At 42.1% G+C, this 17,999-nt stretch overlaps 1 protein-coding gene across 1 annotated transcript; it reads left to right on the top strand.

Annotated features, from left to right (window-relative positions):
• The first annotated feature begins 1,799 nt into the window (after positions 1-1,799).
• On the top strand, positions 1,800-17,065 carry sparta (spartin a). Its single transcript, XM_080780678.1, has 9 exons — positions 1,800-1,899; positions 2,722-3,331; positions 3,846-4,177; positions 8,025-8,219; positions 9,827-9,989; positions 13,787-13,981; positions 15,046-15,207; positions 15,430-15,520; positions 16,735-17,065. Exons 2-9 carry the CDS (start codon positions 2,821-2,823, stop codon positions 16,778-16,780), a joined length of 1,695 nt encoding a protein of 564 aa, XP_080636804.1. The 5' UTR covers positions 1,800-1,899; positions 2,722-2,820; the 3' UTR covers positions 16,781-17,065.
• The last annotated feature ends 934 nt before the right edge of the window (positions 17,066-17,999 follow it).

Here is a 17,999-nt window from a genome sequence, read left to right as displayed (position 1 = left end):
TACCTAGTGCTACTGAAGCTTACATGGCAGCATAATGCAGTTTGAGCCGACACATAAATGTATACATTAAGTTTCTCAGTAAGGCATAAAGTGTATACTCTCACACTACAGAATAACTCACTTGCACTACTGCTCCACCTTTGTTTGTTCAATAATATACGCATGCAATCATCGGAAACCTGCAGTTGAGTTTATACATGCTTGCTTTCTTAAATGTAACACACAATTCAATTTAAAGGGCTTTATTGGCATGAGAAAACATAAGTTTACATTGCCAAAGCAGAAAGAACAATACAGCAATACAATCAAAACAAAAATTATGTACATTTGAAGGTCAGAATCTTCAATAGATCAAATTCTATGTACCAAGGTCACTCAATGCAGGTATAGTGCAGGAATATACACAATGATTAGTCTTTAGGGTGGTTGTGTTCCATTTGATATCCTTCTATCACAGGAACTCACAAATCTTGCTGCTGTGTTTGCACATTGTTGTACTTCGCCCAGCAGATATGGGAGTTTTTTGTCATTGGTCATGTTTTCAAAATCTCTGTGTGTGGTTGTAATCTGTGGGAAGTATGTGTCTCTGATGTCTTGGTACAATGGACAGATGGTTAGGAAGTGTAGCTCGGTTTCCACTTCATTTTGTGTGCAGTGGGTGCATAGTCTGTCTTCTCTCGGGATACAGGTCTGCCTATGACGGCCTTTCTCGATTGCGAGACTGTGCTCACTGAGTCTGTACCTAGTTAAGATTTTTCTTTGTTTTGGGTCGGTCACGGTGCTCAGGTATTCTGCCACTGTGTATTCTCTGTTTAGGGCCAGATAGCATTCTAGTTTACTCTGCTTTTGTGTTGCTTCTTTCCAATGTGTCAGATAGTTTTCCTTTTGCTGTTTTATAATTTGGTTTAGTCCAATGGGTTTACTATCTCGTGGCTCTGTTTGTGTTTGTGCCCGAAGTTCCAGGGCCAGCTGGCTGAGGGGGCATCTCTCTAGAGTTTCACTGTGTGTGAGTGCCTTGTTATGGAGTGCATCTAGGTCACTTTCTTTTAGGTGGTTGTAGAACTTAAGTGCTCTCTTTTTTATTTTGATTATGAGTGGGTATCGTCCTAATTCTGCCCGGCATGCATTATTTGGTGTTTTTCGCTGGGTACGGAGAATGGATTTGCAGAGTTCTGTGTGTAGGGTCTCGGTTTGGTGTTTGTCCCATTTTTCAAGATCGTGGTTTGCTAATGGTCCCCAGATCTCGCAACCATAGAGGGAAATTGGTTCTATCACAGAGTCCAGTATTTTAAGCCAGGTTTTAATTGGGATGTCTATTTTTATTTTGATGGCATAGGGGGCGGACACAAGGGGGCGGTATAGAGGGGAGTGCAGTATGCTCTGAAGATATTTACTTTAACCTCAGGTGAACATGAGTGGAATTTCCTCCCCAAGCATGGTCGCCTGAGCAAAGCATACAGCCAGGCGCTTCCTATATAGCGTGTGTAAGCAGATTTATGGTTTGCTGAAGAGCTGTGTGGCTCGAAACGTCATGTCCCCTATGGTGTAAGGAGCCTTCATTTTGGAGCTTATTCCAGTGTGCGGACCTTAAAATGTAGTTTACTACAGAAACAAGTAGGCCTAAAGTTGTTCTGGGAGGACCTCTAGTGGTGATCAAAGCCAACTTCAGCTGATGGGGATGGGAGGAGAGACTGTTGATTGAAGCTTTCAGCGCAGGACTGGCTGCGCGGCTGCGCCCCTTTCAGACACAACACTACAGTGCACACCACTGAAAACATGATGTGCGTGACACAGACAGGACTACTAGAGTGCTAGACTAGATAAACTGGCGAGACTGTCCGTACACTAGGAGCAACTTCATATCTTTTCTACCCATGTGCCGTGCATTTTCCTGTCAAGGTAATTACATTTTATTAAAGTGTCAATTAGCAAAAAGTTCTCAAGACTTTACAGGTAGAGGCAGAGCAGATACCCGACAGAGATCCCACTGAGCAATTGCAAATTTGCGACGTACTGTCTGTAGGCCGGTTTAATTAATCTCTTTCTTGTATTTATAAATTGGCCATTCCATGGAGCTGAAGGCTAGAAGGACCTATCTATTAATTTCCCCCCATATTTGTAGAAAGGGCACTTGCTTTTGCTGATACTGTTACTTTAATAGCCTGTCTCGCTGTTCAGGTAAAACCAGATGTGTAGGCCTACGTTAAACCGGTGCGGAATCTCTCGCATACCTGTTTAATTTTAGGTAGGCCTACCTGTGTTTAGCAATTGGCACAATGACTCGTGAAACAACACCTACTTGGTTACTTTGACTATATAGTTTATCATTATGCTGACTTTTATTCAGTGGCTGTGCCTGTGGCTGCTTGTTGGCAAGAAGTAGCCTGCTTAGCAAGAGTGCTGGGCACTAAAGGAAGGGTGGGCATCCCGAAAGTGTAAAGAAATAAAATGTTTGAGTAACTGGCTAACTGCATTCTTATGAATATTGGCCTACGTAACGTATATATCCAAGATGAGAGATGAGTTGTATGCCCGACACAGCGATTTGTGGTGTCAGAGCTGGTGTGCTGTCTTTTTCATTGTTTTATTGTCCTTTCTATATAAAAGCACATACAAAAGATACAAATACAAACAAGTAGTGCAGAAACATAGGTACAGTAGCAATACTAAAAAGGCTAATCCTAAAATACTAAATTCATTGTCATTTGTCAACTGTTTCAGTGACCCCACAGACTGTTCCAAAGAAGGCTATAGGACCATAATAGCTCAAAGGCAGCTTCCCTGTGCCTTTTTGTTCTAGCCTCTGGAACAATTAAGAGTATGGCTGAACCTGCCGAGCTGCTGCTCATCAAGGACCAGTATGAGCAGGCGTTGCACTGCCTGAAGCGAGGCATGGCTGCCGAGGAGGCCGACAGACGGCCAGAGGCCCTGGAGTATTACAGGACGGGGAGGAAGCACCTAGCCCAGGGCCTGGAGGTTCCCACCGGGGTAGCCAGGCACCAGGGAGGATCACCCTTCTGGGACACTGCCAGGCAGCTCCAGCAGAAGATGAGGGAGACCCTCCAGAATCTAATCGCTCACATCCCCGAGCTGGAGAGTGCTGTCGAGCTTACGACAGAGAGCCAGCAGAGGCCGGCAGGCCGGGAGTCGGATCATTTCTACCCCACTCTGGGACCCAACGTTCAGCCTCCTCATAGCTCTCTACACCACCTGTACCCTTCCGTAGCTGCCCTCGCCACCACACAGACCACGACCCCCCCAGCCCCAAACCTCCTCGTCCCGACACCAGCACCACCAGTCGGGCCTGCCTCCCCCAAGCCATCCCACCAAGGTTATCATTTTTTTTTTCTTTTTTCGACTTGTATACTGTTTGTGTTGTTGCTAGTTTAGTTTAGGAAAATGTGTAGTTTTAGTTATGTTTTGTGTGACTTACTTTTCTATTTAAGATGGAGTGGCATGAGGAGAAAGAATCTTTTCAAAAAAGTGTACAGTATATGTTAAAATGTCTTTATGTGGACACCTCCAGCAGTTCATTAAGTTTGCCTGATGGGTGGTGATCCACCTGGTTAGGGGAGGAGATGATAATTGTCATGTCAATATCACTGTTTTTTTCATTGGCACGTTTGACTGTCAAGGTTTCAGCCTCCAGGAAGAAACCCTAAATACAAAGGGAACACATCGTTGCACATACAGTATCACACACCAAGGGGTCTAATGAAGTACTGTCACCTCATAAACGCATGAAAAACAATCAATATATTCTATTCTAGTTATTATTTCATTACTTTCAGCTAACTACAACCATTCTCCCCACACATAATGTGCTCCCTTCTGGTGCCTTCTAGGAACAACAACCCACCCCTCTCTACCTGCCTGCTGGCCACCTGAAGACCAGCCTCCAGCCTACACACCACGGCACACTGGTGGCCACCACAGCCTGCCGGCTTACAGCCCAGCCTCTCGGGGCCTGGGGCTGGCTGGACAGATGTTAGGAGGAACAACGGGTGGAGAAGAAGGAGAGGAGCTGCTGCTCATTCACTCTGGAGTGCAGCTGTTCTTTGTGACACCGGACGGGCAGGTCAGCTCCCTGTCGCATCCAGGGTTTCTGCGCATCATCAGCTTTGGGTGTCGGAGCAAGGATTCTTCGGCCAGCGGGAGACCGTCAGCGGTTCTGCATGTAAGAACTTTACTTTATTTGTAAGATCATTCCATGAGGGTGTGTGGGGCTGAAACAGGCGTGTTTGTGTGAGCGTGTATGCAGGCATGCATGAGCCTTTGCATCAGAAAGGCTCTCTTTCCCCCTGGGGTTGAACCGGTTCCGTTCTTTTTTCCCTGCCTAATTTTTTACCCGTGTTTCCACTGAAAATGAATTGGTTCAGAACTCTGTTGGTTCGGAACTGCAACCAAAAAAGAACTACAAACCTTGCCTTGAACTACAAACCACAGTGGGTGTGTCACTATTCTACAAGTTGAAAAATGCTATGCAATATAAACAATGGTAAAATCAAGCAAAAGAAAAGGTCATTGCCATTGATTGAATTTCTCCTGTGAAATGGACACTTCCACTGTTTATATTTGACACATTGTTGGCCTGGCCTAGAATTGAACCTTGGGGCAACTGGGGACTCATTCAGTTAAGCCGCCCACCAATTACAAGGGGCTTAAAACTGGTGGAAACACAGGTCGGATCAATGTTCCAAAATTTTTGACTGGTTCTTTTGGTGGAAAGGGGGCCTATAGAGAAGTGGTTCTCAAACATTTTCATGCGAAGGACCCCCATAAGAGAATATAATTTTGTCAAGATTTGTAATACCCACCTTTGTTCAAATCTGATACCTATTGTGAATACATTTGTTCAGACAAAAGTGAACAATATATCTTGGGAACCTTTGGATAGTATTGCCAGTTTGTTGAATATTGATTGGTGATTATCAGGTGATATTTTAAGACATCACAACTGGATTTTGATGTACAGTTTTATCACATCCTGTCTTTATTCCTAAATCCCTTGATACTGTTGTGAACTATAAACCTAGGCCTTCATTCCCGATGGGCATGCCCCCTGCATACTTGAATTAAGAATAAGAAAGTTGTGGTTTTGTATATTCCTGATGGCAAAAAAAGAATCCCCCAGTTTGTAATTAGAGCCAGCCTACGCATAAAAGGAGATTGCTAGAACGGCAAAATTAAATTATCCATTTTGTATGGAATGTACCAGAGAAGAAGTTAACCAGAGGAGAAGTCACAATGTTTTAATTTCACTCACTCTGCAGCTGCATGGGTGGGATAACGGCAAGGCCAGATGCTTCCAATGTGAGGATTATAGACTACGAATCAGAGAATACAGCTATAGTACATTCATTTATGTATTTCTTTTTGTAGAGTTGTTTCGGAAAGCTGCCAATACTACATAAAATACTAGTATCTGCGAGTATGCCAGTCTGTGCAAATCCGATATCACATCATTTATCACATGATATTTAATTTACAATAATATTTGGAATAAAGTTGATGTTACACTACTGTTTATACTGTTAAAGTCCCTGCACACAGAACGCGTTTTTCTGATTTTTAGCTGCGTTTCTCCATCGGGTTTTCCGAAAAACGCATCCAGTGTGCAACCACCTTTACTGTACTACAGTATTTTTGTTATTTTCCTAATTTGTAGCTGCACTTTAACAATCATGAATGGAATTTTGTATTTTCTCAAACTTTTTAATTTCAAGGACCCCCATAACTCTGAGTGTGCAAATGGAGCCAAATGGACCTTTATGTGTCCATTTTGTTCTATTTGTCTGAGTTAGACTCCATCAAGGAACTCTCAGAGTCTCTGAGCCCCAGTTTGAGAACCTAGATCCTATGTCCAGCAACATTGTCCTAAAACAAACATTGAATGCCATTGACAATTAATGGCCAGCTTTGAGCGTTTGTGTAAACGGTAAACACAAACATTGTGTAAACAATGAAGACAAATTGAGGACGCAAATTGTGATTGGGCGGAATGAGATGATGTATGATGATATGATGATTTTTGAGAGGCGCAGGCCCTCCTATATTCAGCTAACACAAACATGAATTTTGTCCTAACACAAACATGAATGAATGGAGCATCTACGACTTCTACGTCATGTGTCTGAGCAAATCGGCTATTTTGTCCTAACACAAACATTATATGCCATTGACAATGAATGGAGAATTTACGTCAATGTAGACGAGCAAATCAGCTATTTTGTCCTAACACAAACATTATATGCCATTGACAATGAATGGAGAATTTATTTAGTCATATGTAGACGAGCAAATCGGCTATTTTCATCCTACACAAAGAATTTACGTCATATGTGTCTGAGCAGTTAGACTTTAATATATTATCGCCCCTCACTTCACACAGGTGTGATTTTTCCTCCTATACACAGGTTTAATGTTTGTCTTTAGTTCAATGTTTGTTTTAAAAACGCCATTGACAATGAAGGGAAATTTACGTCATAATGTGCCATTTACGTCATATTGTCTTTTTATTGTTAATGATGTTTAATGTTTGTGTTCGCACCGTTTGTTTTACATCACTATTATATCACCTAATCAACATGAGTTAGACTTTAATATATTAGCGCCCCTCACTTCACACATGTGTGATTTTTAAATTACACACTGGTATCGGATCGTAATACACAAGACCGATACACAAGTTTTGGGTATCAGAATTCAACAAGCAAAAAAACACATTTCAGCAGTCTTAAAAAGAGACTAAAATAAATGGAATAGTCCACGTGTGCAGACAAGTACAGCCATGTTCCAACATCAACAAACAAACAAAAACAAGCATACTGTGGACCTGCCCAAAGTCGCAGGCGGACAGACCAGCGCTGACCGCTCTCTGGTGCTCTGTGTCCCAGCAGTACAATGCTCCCATTAAACAGATGACTCCACACTTCTGTTGTTGCTCTGCCCTGCGAGGGGTCACTCTGCCGGTCACAGCTGTTGTCCACATGCCTGCCTGTATGCCTGGGCTGGCACTGGGCCTAATGGGCCTATACCACCACTCTATAATGGTTCCTTCTCTGACAAAGCCGTGCCATGTATAGAGGGGGTCATAAGGCCATGCCAAGCTAGCTACAAATGAGATTGTGTTTTTATATCCCCCCTAGGGTGAGACAAAAACATTTGGGTTCCATCACTTGACTTGTAGAACAGTGAAGTGGCCGAAAATCTGAGAATGCAATACGTCCGCATTTAAAACGTTACTGCGCATGCTTCTATAATCTGAAACGCTAGCTATTGGTTATCTGTTGGCCTCAATATTGAGTCCAACTCAATATTGCCTCAATATTGGCCTCAATACTGATTTATGGAATAATATCAAAAACCTAAAAAATGGAGTTATGAGGTTTCCTCCGGACAGCAACAAATATATACCGTATATATATATATATATATATATATATATATATACACACAGAGTTTCACTTTAGTTTATAACATTTGTCTGGGGTATAAAAGATGAAAGCAGACTTTCCTTGTTCACTATTGATTCTGTGTCTGTGTGAGCAAAAATGAAGATAAATACAATGGGAACTTCCCACACAGGACCTTATAATTAAATTAAACACAATGTTGCTCTCCACGAATGGCGCGAGAAGGCCAGCACAGTTTCTCACATAAAATACAGTGATGAGCCATCTCTGGTAATGAAACTTGAAGCACTCTGGAGGAATGCTTCGAGAGGCCTCAATACTATGCATATATAGAACATCATAATAAACGAATAACTACAGCTTGAACAATGTTTTTTTTCCCCAACTCCAGCAGACCACTTGTCTTATTGTTTCTGACACCAGAGTGTGGTTACTGCGATGTTCTCCAGTTCTCCCTAGGTCGACCTTCAGCTGCCAGTACCGAGCTGTTGCCAGCAGCTTGACAAAAAACAAAGGAAAAGAAATAAAGTATAGTACTATGGACTATTTATGACTGTGTGTGTGTGTGTGTGTGTGTGTGTGTGTGTGTGTGTGTGTGTGTGTTTTAAGGTGTGTGACTGGCTCTATCCCCTGACGGCAGACACCCCGGTGCTGCTGGCCAACTCTGGTATCTTCATGTTCCCCGACACCATGGCAGAGACCCCGGGGTCCTACATGGGCATCGTGCTGTCCTCTGAGCTGCCTGTTCCCGACAGACACCTGTTCCGCGATCTGCTGTCGCAACTGGCTGAGCTCAGGATCCAGGTGAGTAGCTATAATAATGAATTGCATTTTTCTATGCACTACGTGCTTACTCAAAGCGCTTACAATGGTTCATTCATCCATACGTTGTATGTAACCGGGGTGAACGTAACGTCTACAGTGGAGCACCCTTCATTGATTAAAAAGGGAATCTTCCCTGCGTTGACGCTGCCGCGATGCCTGAAGGCTGCAGTGAAGCTTCGCCGTTAACAACAGTGTCTTCCTGGGGTCCGGAATAATATACATTAATCACAATGTAAAACATTTCACTATCGGTTACAAAAAAAAAGTAAATCTTACAAAAATCAAGTGTCGCATACTAAGTCACTTAGTTTCACTAAAACATCTATTTAACAGAGAAACCAACAGAAATTCAGCAGATTTAAATTGGCTCAGTCAATCCAGTATGTAAGTTAAGATGTTATTGCATGTTTTGAGTGTACTGTATAGTAATGTTTACGTTTCCTTTTAAAATACGCTTTACCTTTGATGTTACACACATCGCCTAGAAGATAATTCCAGTGTGTGCAATTGACATATAAAATACAGCCCTCTTCATTGAATTGTAATTAGACAGAGGTTAAGTTCACCTCTCGCATGTATTGCACCAGAGTATCAGAGCAGTAAGTATATCTTATTATATACATCTTGGGGAACATTGGCACAGTCTGCAGTGCTGTAGGGTAGGTTAGGTTCCCTCACAAAAAACATGCAGTAATCCTGGTTTCTAAAATACCTCTCCCTGGCCAGTTGGGGCGCCTGATGGAGGGGAAAGGAACTGGTCAGAATGACGTGTTCCTTCCACACGCTACGTCCGGCCAGGGAAACTCTCCCCTGTCAGGTGAAAAGAAGCAGCATGGACTCCTCATGCATAGAAGGAAGCATGAGGTCAGTCCGCTGTCTCCCCAGGTTGGCTGTGGAAGTGTAGCGCCCATGATTACATTGATTAGATAATTGACACTGGGTGAAAAAATTTGTTGCAAAATCATAGGATAAAAAAAATACAAAAGAAAAAAGTTAGTATATACACATTTTGTGCTAAGGACGTGTATACACATCTTTTCTAATAAAACCGTGGTGGGCTTTGGACGTGTATACTAGAGGTCCAAAAAATTGTCCCAAAATCCTATATTAATCTATGACATTTTACCGATTCCAACCCTTTCCGATCGGAAAACCAAACCCGAATGCATCCGTGAAAACTTTGTCCAATTCCGACCTGTTCAGAGATTTTTTTCAAATGGCGGCACTGTGCCCGATCAAGATCCGATTATTTTCGACATTCCGAGAGGAAATAATATAGCGGATGTATTGACCAATTGCAATTTTATGATTAAAGCGCGCGCATGAGAGAGAGAGAGACTCGCCCCGTTTGGAACCTCTGCATGTACATACCGGTATACATACATATACAGTACATATACACACACACACACACACACACAAGCTTGTAGATCTGCTATTTTTGATGCTTTTGTGTGGGAGGCTGTAGTATGAACAAGTAGGGCGTCAGTTTACGAAATAAACACATATTTAAAATATGGAGATAAGAGGTTAAAGTGTCTAATGTTTAGTGAGTGACTTGGTGTCCTTCCTGTCCTGTCTGCCAGGCTCCAGAGGAGGGTGCTGTGGGGTCAGAGGTCATCAACCTGGCTGAGAAGGTGCCTGTGCTTCCCCCCAAGCCTGGGACACATGTTACCATGACAACGGGAGAGGAGGAAAAACTTCCCCTTCCTGAGTGGAGCGAGAAGATGGCCCAAAGCATCTTGTCAGGTGTGTGTGTGTGTGTGTGTGTGTGTGTGTGTGTGTGTGTGTGTGTGTGTGTGTGTGTGTGTGTGTGTGTGTGTGTGTGTGTGTGTGTGTGTGTGTGTGTGTGTGTGTGTGTGTGTGTGTGTGTGTGTGTGTGTGTGTGTGTGTGTGTGTGTGTGTGTGTGTGTGTGTGTGTGTGTGTGTGTGTGTGTGTGTGTGTGTGTGTGTGTGTGTGTGTGTGTGTGTGTGTGTGTGTGTGTGTGTGTGTGTGTGTGTGTGTGTGTGTGTGTGTGTGTGTGTGTGTCTGTGTGTGGGCGAATCATAACAAAGACAGAATTTGTAGATCTGCTATTTTTAGTGTGGTTGCCCTAACAGGGCAACCAGACTATTGTTATTGTAAACGAGCGATACGTTGCCGCACTACTCCTCCCACAGTTTTTGCCGCACACACTCGAGCCATATGTCAAATTGACCGGCTTCATCGGGAATCATGTGCTTGTATTTTGCTAAGAGATCCGTTGTATAGTTTAATTGATATTAATTAATTAGTTCTCCATAGACTTATAATGGGGAAATCGAAGACTAAATGTAAGTATTTTTTCCCATTGGAGACCGTAAGCGACATATTTACAAGACTTGGGAGGGGGGTTCATAATAATTATGAAAATTAATTTAAAAGGAATTACATCAGTCGGCCTCATGGTGGAGCTATAACAGCCCACTTTACGTTTTTCCCTATAACTCTTGAACCGTAAGTCGTAAAATAAAAAAAACTTTTTCCATGGATTCCTTGTGTCATGATGCATTTTCACATATGGGCCACGCCCATTTTAGTCAGGAAAGAAATTCCTGCTAATTTGAATTTTCTCCAAAACACACTTTTGACTCCTCCTCCTACAGATTTTGTCCAAATCTCACAAAAATCGGCACACATGATCTCCGGACCTATCCGATTAAAACACCAACTGCAGAATTTTGGTAGTGTGTATCGTTCGGCCGTAATCGTCGTCCGAAGATAGTAGGAGGGGCCTATTTGACAAAAAATGCCATAAATCACGAACGGAATGTCCGATCCATTCCAAATTTAAATCGCATGTCACGGGTGGTTCAATCAACCAAGTTCCAAAAGCAATTCCATTTTCATCCATAGGGGGGCGCCAAAAATGCGAGAAATGTAACCGTTTGTCGCAAAAACATGATTTTTGGGAGATAAATCTCCTCCGAAGTAGTTATGCATGATCACAGGGGTGACGTGACATTGTAATTGGCTGGCAAAATTAGTGGGAGGGGCCTATTGACTGCGGCAACCACACATTGCATTTCTTCAAAATTGCGACCTTTCTACTAGTTTATATTCATATTTGAATAGAAAAGAGAGGTCACACAATGCATTGCGACGCATCGTGAGCTTGTAGATCAGCTATTTTCAAATGGTCGAAATATATAGGGTTGAAGTGGTTACAGTAATGTATGTTTTTCTAATCAAAATGTAAATCTCCAAAGTAACTAGTTGCGAACGCAGTGAGCACTTACTATCTATGAGACCTAGCAGATCATGTCTGTCTGTGTGTCTGTCTGTCTGTCTGTGTGTCTGTCCCGCTATACGTCCAAATATGGAGTGTGTTGCATCAGCAATCACTCAGCTCCATATATGGGCACAAAAGGGGCCAGGTCCACATATACAGTAACAGCGGGACAGACACACAGACAGACAGACATGATCTGCAGGGTCTCAGCTGCGTTCGCTTCCCGCGTTTGCGCGTCTTACTGGTAACTAAAGTTTTCAAATAATTGTAGTGGAGTAAAAGTACAAATGTTGGCTCTGAGATGTAGTGGAGTAGATGTAAATGTACTGGAAATTTGAATAAAGTCAAGTAAAGTACAAACTACAAATACCTCAAAATTGTACTTAAGTACAGTATTTGAGTAAATGTACTTATTTACTTTCCACCACTGGGTTAACGGCAGGAGGATGAGTTAACAAAACGTCAACAAAGAGAGAAGTATTATGACCAAGCTATCCGTCTGATGACACAAAAGATTACAAAAGAAGGGAGAGAGAAGTATGACTAAGACACAGAAGTGGTCAATGTTATCCTCAACTTCATATTGACATCTGTTGTCCAGATCATATCTCACAGCAGGGCTGCAGGGCTGAATCATTCAGGCCGCGGTAGTCAAGTCATACACCCAGCCAGGCCACCCTATCGCTATTCTCACACACTAGTACGTTTGGATTACAACAGAGCCATATAGAGTATAGACAGAGTTGCGACATTGAGGGGGCAGAAAACAGCCCGGTCACGTGGTTATGTACTCACGTGAGCCCTATCGACTACAATACATTCCGTAAACTTCCGTATTTCAAATCTCTGTATTTATGCCAAATATTGCGATATCGATACGATATACGATATTACCGTTAAAATTTCATATTCTACATTTTAAGTGTTGCAACACTTACACATACATACTGTACACGCACGCACACGTGTGGGGATTGAAAAACCATAAAACCTGGGTGATCTATTCTACTGTATGCTATCAAATTGTATGTTTTGTTTATTCATGCAGCATAGTACTGTAGTATATTGGTGTTATAAGATGTATGTTATACTTTAGCTATTGAAAAATAGCAGATGCCACGATACGAGCTTGTAGGTCTGCTATTCGTGAAAATGTGGTGCAAATCTTTGAATATATATATTCTGTCAAAGCGATCGTTTTTAACTCAATTTTTGCTTCATGGGGGGTCCCTGGAACAACATATTTTCATATTTTCAATTACATATATTTTTGGGGTCCTTGACATGAAAAACTTTAAGAATGACTGACAGAAAACTGACATTTGCAGAAATGTCTTCAGGTCTAAATGGGACCGGACCGCATCTCCATGCATGATAAGATCTACTGCACCACGGATATGTCAACATGAAGTCGAAATGAGTCATAGTTCTCTCTTTTTGTCATCAGTTTCCTCCTTTAAGTGATAGTAGCCGTATAGTAGCTTTTCGTGCTGGGGCTCTTTACCGTTTGTCGCAAAAACATGAATTTTGGGGGTTAAATCCCCTCCGAATTACTTACACATGATCTAACGTGTGACTTGAAACTGTAATTGGCTGGCAATATTAGCGGGAGGGGCATATGTAAGACACTGCGGCAACCACACTCTGCAATTTTTTTTAAATTGCGAATTTTCTAGTCGCTACTTATTTTAGTATTTGTATGTATTTTTGAGGGGAGCTAGCCCCTCCTATATACAGGTTTAATGTTTGTTTTTAGTTCAATGTTTGTTTTAAAAACGCCATTGACAATGAAGGGAACATTTACGTCTTTTTGTCCCTAACACAAACATTACATGCCATTAACAATAAAGAGAATTTAATGTTTGTTTTGTCACCATTACATCACCTAATCATAGCAACATGAGTTAGACTGTAATATATTGGCGCCCCTCACTTCACACGGGTGTGATTTTTAATTTATAGTGTTATTTACACACATTGTAAATATCAAAATGGGCCTTCAACCCACTTGCTGTAGCAGATGCCCTAGCCTTGACAACCATGCAGTCTTATGCAAAGGCTAAAATGTAATTTAGATAACGTAGAATGTTATGTAGATCGATGCCAGATTCATTTGTTGACCTGGCAATATTAATATTATAATGTTTAGACTGATGATAGGTTATTGGTTTGACTATGATCCTAGATTACCATTGTCTCTGGTTTAAGAGCATCTGGTAAATGCCTAAATTGTAAATTGTTTGGTGAATTAAATGAATGTGTAAAAGTTGAATCTTGCCGATGTTCTCTCTGCAGGGGCCAGCTGGTTGAGTAAAGGCTTTGTGAAGGGAGCAGAGGCCACTGGGAAGGTTATCCACAGAGGAGCGTCCAAGCTGCGTGACCACATCACTCCTGAGAACACGCCCACGGAGGTCAGCCCCCGGGTCAACAAGAGTCTGCAGGCGGCCAAACAGGCCACCGGTGGCGCTGTTAGGGTCAGCCAGTTTCTGGGTAAGTCGTTACGATTCAGACCATTAGAAAAAGATATCCTCTTTGTCGGGTTGAAACCTCTATGTCCAAAACTGTTTTCAGGACTCAAATTCAAAAGCTACTAAAGTAGCAGATTTACAAGCTCAAAATGCATCGCATTTTTCTTTTGTGTGAAGCTGTAGTATGAGCATGTAGGCCAGGGTGTTAATTTACTGTGTGAAGCTGTAGTATGAGCATGTAGGCCAGGGTGTTAATTTACTGTGTGAAGCTGTAGTATGAGCATGTAGGCCAGGGTGTTAATATACCAAAAAAGTTAGAATATGGAGATTAAGAGGTTTCTGCCCGACAGCAAGGATATACATATTTGTTGACAAAGTGAGATTATTATTCTACAGGCAAACGTCTGTAGCTACCCTGTTTTAGAATGTTGCTCTTAAGCGAGACAACTCAGGGACTTCATTAGAACAATTTGCAACCTAGCGGGGAGAGAAAACAAATTAATACACCTCTAACAACTTCATAGTAAACACAGCATCTATTGAATAATAAACTATTACTTTTTCTTCTGCCAGTTACAGTGTTTATTCCCAAGCAGTGTGCCGACTGCCGAGGCGCACTGGTGTACCTTGGGATTTGGTGACAACCACATATTATTATTGCAACAATACAATACAAAAATATACTGTATGTATTTACTGTTTCAAATGCAAATTAGTTTTCATTGTCAGCGCATCTCTCTTAGCTTGTTCTCTCTCTCAGCCTGCATGCATGCATTGTCTCACCCTCTTTTCATTACCTAATTTTTCAATGTGTAACCTGTCTGGGTTAAATCGGTTTTGTTGCTTCTTGGATGTAAGTTTACAAAGCAAATCGATTCTTTCCATGAGTAATCCAGTTGTTCTTGGGGGTCACAAAATATTTTCACATAGGGGTCCATGGCGACTGGCGAGATGCATATTAGTCCTTGACATGAGCAATGTTTGAGAACTACTGCTCTAAAACATTAGACAATGGAGGTTGACAGAAGGTTGTTTCTCTCTCAAAACCTGGCAATGCTGTTAATGAGGCGTGTGTCTTCTTTGCAGTGAATGGAGTGTGCACCGTAGCTGGATGTGTCGGAGACAAGCTGGCACCCCACGTAAAAAAACACGGTGCCAAACTGATCCCAGAGTCCATGAAGAAGAGCAAAGATGGCCGAGCATCCAACCTGGATGCAGCCATGGTGGTGGCAGCTAGCAGTGTTCAAGGTAATTGTCTCCACCAGGCTGAGTGTGGGTGTGGGTGTGTGTGTGTGTGTGTGTGTGTGTGTGTGTGTGTGTGTGTGTGTGTGTGTGTTGAATAATTTTGAATTACGAAAACGTTTTGAGAACCACTGAAGGCATTTGCAGAATCGGCCACAGGTCTTAATGGGTTAAATAGGTTCAGTAAGCATACAATTTATACTGTATATTTAATTGTGTTCTTTAAAGGTCTTACTACAATGTGGAGTGGTCTGGAGACTGGAGCCAAGACTGTTGGCAAGAGTGTAACATCAGAGACTGTTAAAACAGTCAAGTACAAGTAAGTTCTGAGAGCCTTCATTACTACTTCCATGTTGTTTAGTCATTTTTTCGACTCAATGCGGGTAGCTCACAGAGAAGATTGTGTGCACATCTCAATGCCTATATTCAGGCCAGGTGCTGGGTGTCAGGCATCAAGGCAAACATCAAGGAAGAGGAAGAACATCTGCACACCAGTGTGTAGAGCTCCGAGACTTACTTTATTGTGCGCGCAACCGCATGGGTGACGGCAGACGGAAGACTGCTGGGCGAGTGCTGGCGCTTTGGCATGGGATTCAGATCAACATATGTAATGAATTCTTTACTGGCCATATATGGAGCGTGTCTTGAGTGTACAGGGTTTGATGAGGTCAGATCAACAAGAGTTGCTGGCCGGCACCATGTATGCAGATCTAGGTGATGATCCAGTCTTCATGTATGGTTATCCAGGGTTAGATGAGGTCAGGGTTGTGATCTTTATATATGGAGATGGCCATATATGGTGGTGTGATGTGTCACAAGGCATGATGTTATGAGACGTGATGTCACAAGGCATGATGGATTGGCGATGGATATATGGTGGTGTGACGGACACGAGACACAGGATTTCAGAGTAAATGCAACCTTTGGTCGCAAATAACCTGATGTCTCTGCTTAACGATAGATGGACGGGCACTCGGGCAGCAAACGACCTTCCCCCAACAACTCCTTTTTAGACTTAGAAATTACTCAATTTGTGCAGGACCATTGCATCATCTATCTGCCTGTAATACTGTGCTTCTTTGCGAATTATCCGCAGTAGACCTACCTGGTGTGATCATCTTTGTCATGAAAACCATATTTTGATACAAATTTGGCCACCCAAAATAAAAATCCTGGCTACACCACATTTCTACTTCCATATTTAATCCTTTCTTCTCTCAATTTTGGTCATTTCTACATTCACATTTAATAATTTCTGCTTCCATTTCTCTTTCAATGATGTTTACTCATTCAAATGTCTTATTCTCTACTTGTTGCTGCTCTGTTTTTCCAAAACCATTCATTGACCCTTAAAGTGATCTTTCAAAAAAGACCTACATTTTGAACAAACCAAGCAGTATTAGTATTGAACCCAGAAACTTGCTTGCCACCCTTTATATCCTTTAACTACTTCTTGGTTCGTTTGGGGAACTGATGTGATTGCACACTTCTTTCTTTCTTTCTTTCTTTCTTTCTTTTCTTCTCTTCTTTCAGGTTTAGGGGTCTGGAAAATGTATTGGGCATACCACACAACATATGACTACAGGAAGGAGCTTATCTGGTCTCCACTACTAACTCCAATCAAGTCTGAACTTTCTGTTTTCCATCATTATTGTGGACATGTTGTTCATTTACACTGGCTTCTGAACTTTGGCTTTTGCTTTGACCTTGTGCAGACACTCTACAGCATCATGTCTTTGTCTTCCATAAATGTCTCATGTTCTGTGGCAGTGAAATGCCTGCCTGTGTTGGGTGACGGTGATCTTGCTGTTCATACGGTAATTTATTGTAGACTCTTTATTAGATTTTTATTTGATGAATAAATACCAAGATAAATTGAGGCAAAAACAAAACTCAACGATTCCATCATTCTTTTCTCACAGGTAATGGCTGGGTTTCACGTAGCTTGAACACACCCCTCTAGGCCGCAAACAGAAGCCTGTGTGCGGCCTAATTGGCTGCATGCCAGCCAATCAGACACTATGTCCTTTTTTGGGAAACACTGTCAAACACAACAACATAGAAATGGACAACCTAGACTAGAGCACAGCCATACCTGTCCTCATTGTGCACGTAAGGCCTCCTGCATGAATACGTTTCCCTAAAGCCTCTTTAGCCTACACATACCTGTCGACATGTGGCAGTAGTAAAACCATTCACAGAGAAATGTGTGAGTGGTGACTTTCTTCATCTCATTTAAATATAAAAACTTTGAAATTAAACAAACATGTTTAGGCCTTCAGCATCAAATAAATGTAATTGAATTACATTTACAGACAGAGCCTACTGTCAGCTGTCCAAACATTATTCAATTAAATTTCAGAGGTGAAGTGATGTCGGCAAAGTAAATGTAGGCCTCGGCCTCGGTCAGGCCTGAGGCCTACCATAGCAGGCCTGAGGCCTACCATAGCAGGCCGGAGGTCTACCATAGCAGGCCTCAAGCCGCAGATGGGACCAAATGGACCCTTGCTAGTTGCTTGATTCAGTATATTTAATTATTTGATATTCATTTTATCAGACACAACCCCTTTACAAACCCCTTCAAACTCCATTTTAACCATGATGGATTCATCAACACCCATCCTTTGTTCTGTCGAATGATATTGTCCTTCTAATTCGTGAGGTTTAGCAATTTCAAACCTGTCTGGGGCCCTCACAAAAGCCTGAGTAGATTTTAAGTTAACGCTGACCTGCTATGTGGTGGTGAAGGTATGGTGATGAAGCAGGCATCGCCACAGACACTGGTCTCATGTCAGCCG

Source organism: Protomyctophum bolini (genome assembly GCF_963924005.1).
Source record: "Protomyctophum bolini genome assembly, chromosome: 13".
In the NCBI taxonomy this organism is placed as follows: Eukaryota; Metazoa; Chordata; class Actinopteri; order Myctophiformes; family Myctophidae; genus Protomyctophum; species Protomyctophum bolini.
The sequence above is the reverse complement of the archived record's forward strand: the minus strand, read 5'-3'. Positions and strand labels throughout refer to the sequence as shown.

What these genes read in the sequence shown, in the direction of transcription:
- sparta (XM_080780678.1), top strand. Translation starts at nt 2,821, where the DNA reads ATGGCTGAACCTGCCGAGCTGCTGCTCATCAAGGACCAGTATGAGCAG. An exon ending in GGCAGCTAGCAGTGTTCAAG is followed by an intron (nt 15,208 to 15,429) that starts GTAATTGTCTCC and finishes TGTTCTTTAAAG; the next exon opens with GTCTTACTACAATGTGGAGT. An exon ending in GTTAAAACAGTCAAGTACAA is followed by an intron (nt 15,521 to 16,734) that starts GTAAGTTCTGAG and finishes CTCTTCTTTCAG; the next exon opens with GTTTAGGGGTCTGGAAAATG.